Source organism: Anneissia japonica, unplaced genomic scaffold (genome assembly GCF_011630105.1).
Source record: "Anneissia japonica isolate Jap-2015-1 unplaced genomic scaffold, ASM1163010v1 scaffold670_len1213532_cov191, whole genome shotgun sequence".
NCBI lineage: Eukaryota > Metazoa > Echinodermata > Crinoidea > Comatulida > Comatulidae > Anneissia > Anneissia japonica.
The window spans coordinates 868,562-879,193 of NW_022693499.1; the positions used below are offsets into that span (position 1 = coordinate 868,562).

The window sequence follows — 10,632 nt, forward strand, 5'->3', positions numbered from 1 at the left end:
TCGTTAGCAATTTAGATTTCTTGTTGATGTTATCCATGACAGTAATACGTACCGCGAAATGCCAGGCCTCTGAAAGTCCCCATCGTTGGTATTCGCCACGTTATTGGAAATTTTTATTTCAAATTTCGCGAAAATGGTTTATAACATCCCTGCAAGTTCGTCGTTCAAAACTGGTGCCGAATCAATGTTTTAGAGCCTCCCATCAGAGCCATTAATAATAATAATATTAATAATTTGCCGCAAATATAGTAGTAATATCTAATAATATTAATAATTAAAAAAAATACTTAGACCTACTCCCAGAGCTACTCATAGGAGCTAAAAACTAATTTATTTTAGTTCTCAAATATGCATATTCTTTATGTTGATTTATTAATTAAATTTTTGCTACAAGGTATTTAACAACATTTGTTTATTTATTTTTTTTTCTTTAATTTTATAATTGAGGGCCATTTTTTATTTCTTGATTCAATTCTTGCTTATACAGTATTTAAATATTTGAAGATTAAAAAAAATATATATCATTTCTATTACCGAATTTTTCATTGGGGCCATTTTTACCTACCTGTCATATGGGGCCATTTTTACCGGGGCCATTTTTTCTGGGGCCATTTTTTCCGGGGCCATTTTTTCTGGGGCCATTTTTTCCGGGGCCATTCTTACCTACACTCTACCCAATGGGAGTAGCATAGGGCGAACTTCTGCCACCATGGGTCGCAAACAGGGGTAAACAGATGCGGTACACTAGGGTACTTGTACAGACGTGATCTAGCAACAATATGAAATATTGGCCCTTATATTATATTATATTAACCCCTACGTTTACCAGATTATCACTTGAATTATTACGGTATCAACTTTTCCCTCTTGGTCTAATTGGGTTCTTTTATAACAGTGGTACGATGAATCTAATGTGTTGCCTATGCGTGAACTGGTGAGTTCAGAGGCGACGCCAGCGCCTGAAATCTGGGGAAGGGGTAAGGTAAGTGAGGGGAAAGTTAATGTAAAAATGTGTTAAATGCATTGTGTTTGAGTGGCCAGTGGGCTTGTTACGTTATTTTCATAATACCGCGTAAACGAATGGGTACGAAAATCAGGGAAAACTCACTCTAAAACAATAGATTCCAATGTAGGAAAATAAATCATTTGAAAATATGAAAAAAACAACGTATGGTAGGCTAATGATTTTCTATATATGCTTCGTTTATATGATAATAACAATAACAAAAATAACGAAGGCACTTTAAATAAGTTGTGGTTAGGTTATATCAGGAAAAAGCATCAGCACAACGTTACAGCAACGTTATCAGATAGAGATTAGTCTTTGTAATAAGTAAGGTAACAAAACCGTTTCGACACCAAATTAAAGTTATTATTACGTCAAATTGTTAGATAGTTTTGTGGTGATGATTATATAATACATTGTTAAACTTACTCGGTGTTGTCCATATGTCTTTATAACATGTGCTTCGATAATAAATACACTTTTGTGTATGTTCACACCAGATTTCGTTTGGGGCACAGTTCGCGTCTGTCAATAAAAACGTTTAAAATCCTTATCAATCAATCAATCAATCAACCAATCAATCAACTAACCAAACTTTACTGCAATACCATGGAGGTATAGCAATACTTATTGAATACAGGTCTCAATCCAATTAAAGACCACTTTAGGGACCAAGGTTGTCATGCCGTCTTTAGCAGTTTTGGTCTTAATTAGAAAATTAAACGACTGATGTTCATCCGAGGCCAGAAAAAAGGTGGTCTTTATTTAGAGGTTTTCTTTTATTTGAGGGCAAAGTCCTTAATTGGAGAGAGAACTTCAATGTTTTGTGTATACACATAGGTATTGTTTATGCTATAATAACACTGGTTTATGACATATTATTTTTTGTAGGCCTACATTTCAAGAAAGTACTGTGTACGCCAATCTGTATGTTCTTCATATTTTTACTAAATCAATGTCCAATACAATAATTATGGTGATACAAGCTAGTGGATATTTGAATACCGGTTATAAGTCTTGGCATAGAATAGAATAATATAGGGTGCCAGGATTTTCAAACAATGCGGGACAATGTCAGGGTGGACCCACTTTAATAATGTGAACCCATTTTCTTAAATGTTAACCCATTTTACGGAAAATATGAAAAATCTGGACCCATTTTCTTAAACTTTTAACCCATTTTAGGCTAAATATGAGAAATCTGGAACCACGTTTCAAAAAGTGGACTCATTTTATGCACAAAATTGCATAATTTGGACCCATTTTTAAAAATGTGGACCCATCATTTGTGGACCCATTAAAAAAAATGGTGTGGGACTGTCCCAACTCTCCCAATAGCTGGTTACGGCATTGTGTACCTTCCAATTCCAGACCACTTTGGGACCCAAAAATTTGGGGAGGTCTCGGGGTTCGGTCTTTACTTTGATTGTTAACTTTGTGTTAAAAGATTGACTATTGTTATTTGGTTCTTTGAAACGGTGGTGTCAAATTAGAGGGGCCAATTAGAGGGTCTCGAATTGGAAGGTGCATTGCATAATGTTTGGTGTGGCTGTAGGGCCTACTCTTACCGGCAGTAATTGATTTACAATTTAACAACCTAAATTAATAGCGTACAACCGTCGGCCGACGAATTCAACTCCACTCCCTGTAAGCGTTAGAGGATGCGACGATGCTGATTGTTGGTAACAACACAGAGTATAAATATTTATACTCTTTGGGCGTGTTTCTGCTGAATAACGCCCAAAACACGTGTTTTTTTTTTGTTTTTTTTTTTTATAAACGGTTAAATTCCTTCTGAACGCGTTTCTACTGAAAAGTGCAACTAATAAAAGCACGGTAATGCGAGCATTGGCAGGTGGGTGTAGCTTAAATGACGGTCACCAACGGAAGTTGAAGCTGACTTTACTTCTTACGAGGTACAGCGCATGCTGCGAAAGAAGTAAACAAGACAACACGAAAATACGAAAAAGTATGGTATGATCTTCAAGCATGTCACCCTATTGGTTTAATTTTTTTCTTTGCCCCGAATTTCCCGCAGACGGGATCAAACCAACGACGAGGTCAATTTGGGTCACCAACGGCTCATGAAAAACACAGTATTGCGTTGCAGCTGAAAAGTGAGCAAAAACACGTGTTTTCTGAACGCGAACCCTATAACAAATGCGTGTAAAAACACGCGTTTTTAGAACGCATTCCTAACCGTGGTTTTGTTTTGTGGCCCGTTTCTACTGGGAAAAAAAACACGTGTTTTTTAATAACCGTTTAAAAACACGTATTTTTTAGCTCAGCAGAAACAGGCCCTTTGGTGACAATCTGAACGGATCGCCATTAAAAACGATCCATTGCGCGCCCGTCGTGGCGTTGCGTTCTCCATAGAATAGCGCTTCTTGGCCAATGACAGTCGGGTGCAGTGAGTACCCGAGCTTACTAAATTTACCTTGATTGCGACAGTCACACCCCCATTCATCTTCACCGACAATGCAATCAGAATTACAATCGCATTTCCATCGTCTAGGAATACATCTGTCGAAGCACTTATGTTCATCACTATCACAAGTCAAATCTGTTACTGTAATGTAAACACATTTGGTATATTTTATTTCTGGCAGTTATTAGCAATGTACACCTTTCAAATGTACCTATTTTTAAAAATTCCAATCCAAGCTTCCTCGCTTTGTATTGCTCTCTATACAACTAAAAAAGAAACGACTTAGAATAAGTCTAGTATATCTTATACAAAGTAGGCTATATTTATATTTAACCAACGACTGAACATGGTAGGTAATTTAGTGGCAATAGTCATCTTACCGAACTCGTCGCTACCATCACCACAGTTATCAAAGCCATCGTTAAGGAGAAAACTTGAAACACAACGCCTATTGTCACAGGCGAAGTCATCAGGCCAATAACAGCGGAAATAGAAATCTAAAAAAAAGGAATAGAAATTAATCACAATGTTTATAGATCTTAAGAAACCTCAAATATAACAGTATAATATAAATATGATTAGGCTTATATAAATTAAATAATAATAATAATAATAATAATAATAATAATAATAATATATTTACTAGATGCTAGTGCCATCGCCACGTGTGTGACCGCAATATTAGTATAAAAAAAATATATTCCGTTAAACGTCATCTGTGGTACAAAAGTTCAGTAAGTACATGTTCTTAGTATATAATTATTATAAATATGTACTTTTTTATATCTTACCACTTTGTGGCACAAATGTTGATATGGTCATTATAAAACCATAATGCTCGTGATTAAGGTAGTGTCCCAGCTTCAGATACATCGTAGTAGCTTCTGGCAGTACGTACTGCGACATGTAACTTAAACCACAAAATTTTTCTCTATTGCCAAACTGGAGGTAGCTGTGTTTACAGTCGGAATGCATCGAAAACTCGTCAATATTTACAAGAATTTGGTGACGAGAGGATGGTGGCCTCAAGTACACTTCACAATATACGTCGGCGGGCACATAGCTGGATGACTGTGATTTTAAAACCAATGTATCGGTTGTATTCAGATACAGAAACTTCGAACATTCGTTAAGCATATATTTCAGTCCTAAAGTTAGAAAAATAATGTAGGTATTTTCAAAATATAGTAAAATTCCATAATAAAATAATAATAGTTATTATCATGACAATAATAATATCATAATTATAAAAATAATAATATTAACAATAATATAACGGAGTCCTGTTATAAACACTTTTTAGTATATTATTTTATACAGTATATCGTCATTGTATCTAGATATCAATTTTGAGTACGTCTTCATATGTTTGTATTAATAATTCAATATAATGCTAAATCGGGTTCTAACCATATAATGGATAGATTTCCTGTTTTATTACCACTAATAAAAGAGGAATGAATACTATCAAACCCCAAAACCGCACAAGCAAATATTTAATATTTGAATAAAATGCCACGTGGTGTCTATGTTCAGAATTTCTACGAATAGGCAGCGCCTACTTGTACCTGAATATTCCGATGCCAGTTTCCTTTCATCCATGGTATCTAACTCATAGACATTATTTCTGATTTGTTAATATTTTAGATTTGTTAATTGTTTATGTATAAGTTTACTTTACTTTTTATTCTTGTAGCTCATGAGTGGTGTTTTGCCTTGCATGTGGGGGACAAAAAAAAAGATAACTTTCCATTTGAAAAATTAAAAATCGTTAAGGTGCTAAGCACGTGAAGGCGGTTTCTCCATGCGTCGCTCAGTACTTATAATAATTCCATGCGTATTTTAAACGATTGTCAAACAATATTCCAGATTACCTACCGGTACCTTAGCAAGCCCAACTTCATCTAATTAATTTCAGTGTTTTTACCTAAAACCTGGTCAGTCATTATTAACAGACAAGTTATAAAAGAGGGTTTTTATTAAATAAGTTATTTATCCACTGGAGAGCTAGATTCTTGTCAGGCCCGTAACTAGGGTTTTTTTTTTTTTTTTGGGGGGGGGTTCAAATTTGGAAAAATGGAGCCTTTTGAAGATGTTAACGACCAACAAATTGCGCTGACCACATAAATAAGAGCTAGCAAACGGCGGGGTTCGGGTTCGTCCGAACCCCCCGAACCCCCCCCCCCGGTTACGGGCCTGCGTGTTAAATGCATTTACGAATAAATGAAAAAGAAGAAATCCAAACAAGGTAAAGAATCGACAGAGTGACATATCTATCTGAAATTAGAGGAAGAAATTAAAAGCATTTCTTGTTGATTACAACGATTGCACTGAAAACACTGTAGCGACAATGTAGTGGATTTATGGAAACCAAGCTTTTAACAGACATCAAGTTGAACCACATAACGTACCTGTTTCACACCTTTTACCTGCAAACCCAAGTGGACAAATACATCTCCTTTGTGAGTAGTCACAGTAACCGCCATTCTTACACCAACTGGAATCATATGTACAATCTGCATAACCTAATGTCAAAATACAAATTAAAAAATCAACAATGGCTCTATATAATGTAATGGCTATACATATTAAATGGTTAAAGTATTATCGTCTCCGCTGCCACACCCTTAAACGTTGCAGATGTTGCCCCAATATCACCCTTAAATGTTCATCAAATGACCGTTCCACAAAAACCCTTACATATTGTTACTAAGGTAAAACATGGGTAAAACGACAGCGTCATGTACCGGTACGTCAACTTGTGTGTGTGTGTGGAACATGCGCGTATTCCTGATCCTACTTTGGTAGGTCAGATTTTAATTTTGACATTTTTGGAAAGGTCTATCATAAATAGCACAGGATTGTATGAATCGTCCCAAGATATGCTTGCCAGGGAACGCCAAGCGGCGAAGCTCATTTAGTCAGTACAGATTTTTTTTAAAGTATAAACAAACAAAATCGACATAACAAAACAATAAAATTCTACAACAATAATATTCTAAACAAATAAGATACATATTACCGGTAATGAATATATTAAGTATGTTGTGATGTCAGTGAACCAGTTTCTGTAGAGAATTTTCTGTGAATTATTACAAATCATAATTTACACATCTAGTAATGATGGAGTTGATTTTGTTCAGTCGTAAAGATAATATTGTACAACGTGCTGAATCGAGCATTAGCAACGGCAGTGAAATCGTATAAATCAATACAAGTTATTGATCTTTTGTAAATATGGCGAAGACAGCAAGGCTCCACTAAAATTGGTCATTCATTCATTCATTCATATTCCTATTCTTATAAAATAACAATCAACAAGGTTTAATACAATATGCACCTTCTTTTTTAGATGATAACAATGCAGAAGTACGAACGTTTAAAAACATCGTCACAAATGAAACCCGCCTATGAAATGTATGTATGAACATAGCCTATGATAGCTTGATTATTTTATTAGACCTAGGCCTATATATATATATACAGCACGTTCTCGGAGATTACAATATGAAATCAGGTGGCCCATCAATCAGTGCCCGTCAGACAGTGCGTATTAACAATACAGTTATGCTTCAGCGGACAACAGGTTAAACATTCGATGTGTGCTTTTGTGTCTAGGCCTACAGGTTAAGACTACACGGAACATGACTTCCATTAAAATAAACTATTTTTATTTCCTTATTATCTTTTAGTGGACGTTCATTCTGGTTAATTCGTACAGTCCAGCCTAGATGGATACTATGCACGTTTTAATTAGTGTATGTTGCTTGCGATACTAATAATAGTATATTATACAATACTAACCACGTTTATTTCAGAATCGGATACAATTTATACTGAACAACATCCTATAATAATAACTAGATATTATTATACAAACTAATTAGAGTATACTTGTCTAGTAGGCTGTGTGTCCCCCTCCTTTTTTCTAGTCTTCCAGTGGAATATGTATTTTGTGCTGAATGAATATTCATAGGTACATCCGAGCATGGAAAATATTAATACAGTATATTTAATATTTTCTTCTATGATCCGAGTAGATACCTTATAGCTGCCTGTTAATTAGTGTATTATACAATTATTATACAGTTCATTTTCTGAACCGACACTATAATAATAGCTTGACATTATTGTACAATTACTGTAAGTTCAAATAGTAGGCTTTGTGTCTCCTCTTCCCCGCCCCCTCCCCGCACTTATTTTAGTCTTCAGTGGAGAATGGTCTCTAAACCTTACTTGGAGTCCTCTAATTATTTATTTCCTGGAGTCCCCCACCCCCTCCTTACACTCTTCCAATGGAGAATTGTCTCTAAACTTCACTTGAAGTCATCTAATTATTTATTTCCTGGAGCGCCCCCCCCCCCCCCACCTTTCTTTTTTCTTTCAGTCTTCTAGTGGAGAATGGTCTCTAATCTTTATTTCCTGGTAGAGTTGGTTTAGGCATACGTTAAAATTGGAAGGTCTGTTTATAAATTTTAAAATATATTTTTTAGATATCAATACATATTCAAACTGGGGAGAGAGTGCAGAATTCGCAACAGGAAATCAAAACAACCACCTTCTCATTAAATACAAACTCCGATCTAAATTGTTGTCCGCATTAAAAAGTGTGTACTTATTCTCTTCTATCTAGAATTCCAAACAGTAGGCCTATAACAATATACTCATACTTACAAATATTAAATACTGCTAGGCAGACGAAAAATACGGAGAGCGGAACGATAGTACAGACCCTCATAGTCATCACTGATAAAGGTAGGCCTAATAAATCGGTTTTCGCCCTTCTTCTCCGAGATTAAATCTAACTTTGACCAACAAAGAACCTAACGCTTCATTTGCTTTACGTATTTATGATGAATAACTATCTGCCATTGGTGTTTGCCAACCAAACAATACATTGCCAAGTACTCTCGATGTTATGCTCTATCATGCATCCATAGATTATGGCCTATTCATTAGATACCCTTTGCATATTAACAAAATAATGACGTCATAGGATGACGTTATTTAGAATAGCAATAGAATCTATAATTATTATCAACAAAGACAACTAGTAATTTTATATAATCAGTTGCTTTTTAAATATTGGGTAATTATTAATAAATTGCCAGATGTTTATTATGTTCTTCCTTAGGACAAAATAAGGAAGACAGCGTTTTGAATAACCAATCATAAATTCTGAATAGCTGGGCGATCTGAGTAGGAGGCCAAATGCAGACTGGGCGTATCATATAACGGTTTTGTAGTTATATATCAATAAGAAAAAAATAAAATACGCTATGATTATTATAATTATTGTTAATTACTATTTTCGTTATTATGTTTGTAATGTTATTCTCGTTATTATGTCTCGTTGTTATTCTTGTACTAAGTATTGTGGTACTGGTACTGAAAATGTAGGCCATACTGAAAGTGATTAATCTCAGATAAGATAGTATAATACATACTCCAAGCATGGAGAAAATAATTTATTAAAAATATAAATAATATTTTATTTTCTCCATGCTCCAAGTATCGAAATGCACGCTTCGTGTCGGGATTCAATATTTTGACATTAATTAGGTCATCATCATAATTAATGACGAAATATTGAATCCCGACACGATTGCATGCATTTCGATACTTGGAGTATGTATTATACGATTTTAGGCTATACTGGTGTTGATGTTAGTACTCATACTGATGTACGTTGGAACTGATATTGATACTAAGGAGCTTTCTTTGTTTAGGTAGCTTTGATCAGGTAGCTTTGATCAATAGATCTGAGATTAATCAGTGGGCCTTTCGATATTGATACTGGTATTGATATTGATATGTTATTGATGCCCATAATGGACTGAAGCTCTTACAGGTACTGATATTGATGGTACTGATGCTCATACCGGTACGAATATTGATATTGGTACTGATGCTTATACTGGTACTAATATTAATACTGGTACTTATCATCAGTGTCAGTATTAATATCATTGATAATATTACTGGTTATACTGATGCTCATACCGGTACGAATATTGGTACTGATGCTTATACTGGTACTAATATTAATACTGGTACAGTTTCAGTATTAATATCATTGATGATATTACTGGTTATACTGATGCTTATACCGGTACGAATATTGGTACTGATGCTTATACTGGTACTAATATTAATACTGGTACTTATCATCAGTTTCAGTATTAATATCATTGATAATATTACTGGTTATACTGATGCTCATGGTACTGATATTGGAACTGGTACTGATGTTCATTCTGGTATTGATAATGTATACCTACGACCGTGGGTCACGATCCTAAGTTTTGTCGCCGTGGCAAAGTTTTGAGGGTGGCCAGATAGAATCTGGGTCTCAAAAAATAAGGATTTCATAAGTGTTGCAATTAATAACAAATTAATTGATTCATGTGAAAACATTGAACGACAACTTCTTATGAAGTGTTTTATAATAAAATGGCTATTTCTTCAAATTTGTGTTAAATAGCTTAGAGTTATGAATTCTTGTGTCATTCTCAACAAACAAATGTTGTTGCAAGACATTATAGTGTTTCAGTATATTATTCTGTAGGCCCCATATCTGGTTTTTGATACATTTCTAAGGGTGGGGTAGCCTAATTGGCGGCATTGGGTCGTGGAAAGTTATGGCGATTTTTTGGGTCCTAGAGGGTAAAAGGTTGCCAACCGTAGATGTAAAGACCGTCATATTATTCATAGTAGGGCCTACTGATGCTAGTATAACTGGAATCATACCAGTTTTTATATTGATACTGGTACTTTGCTAATACTGTAACTGATGCTCATAGTGATAATGTCTTATTTTTCGCTAACATAAAGTGAGGATAATAGGCAGAAACATGGTTTGATATATAGTGAACCATTAGTTGACTGTGGGTTTGTTGCCCAGACGAAATATGCAGAGTCCGGGTTTTTTTTTTCAGGATATCGTCATAAATTTGTGGTATCATGTGGTCATATCTTTTAGGCGTTGTTATTAACAATAACCAAGGAAGCTATTGAAATCAAATTACACGTGACGCTAATAATGTTATCAGGTGAAATGTCCGGTACGCCACAGAGTAGCGGTACCAGTTTGAAGAACCCTTTACAAGTATTTCCTAATTATGATATAATATAAAATAATATAATAATAATAATAAAAATAATATATATATATATATATATATATATATATATATAT

The 10,632-nt window shown here is 34.7% G+C and overlaps 1 protein-coding gene across 5 annotated transcripts in view; it reads right to left on the bottom strand.

Annotated features, from left to right (window-relative positions):
* Positions 1-8,353, bottom strand: part of LOC117100765 (low-density lipoprotein receptor-related protein 2-like) — a 26,912-nt gene extending 18,559 nt beyond the window's left edge. For all 5 annotated transcript variants that reach the window (XM_033240577.1, XM_033240575.1, XM_033240576.1 and 2 more), the window contains exons 1-6: positions 8,109-8,353; positions 5,846-5,959; positions 4,226-4,582; positions 3,815-3,931; positions 3,444-3,575; positions 1,436-1,531 (exon numbers count right to left, since the gene is read on the bottom strand). In XM_033240577.1, coding sequence (XP_033096468.1) covers positions 1,436-1,531; positions 3,444-3,575; positions 3,815-3,931; positions 4,226-4,582; positions 5,846-5,959; positions 8,109-8,178 — 886 coding nt within the window. In that variant the 5' untranslated portion in view covers positions 8,179-8,353. The remainder of the gene's footprint in view (positions 1-1,435; positions 1,532-3,443; positions 3,576-3,814; positions 3,932-4,225; positions 4,583-5,845; positions 5,960-8,108) is intronic.
* Positions 8,354-10,632: the final 2,279 nt, after the last annotated feature.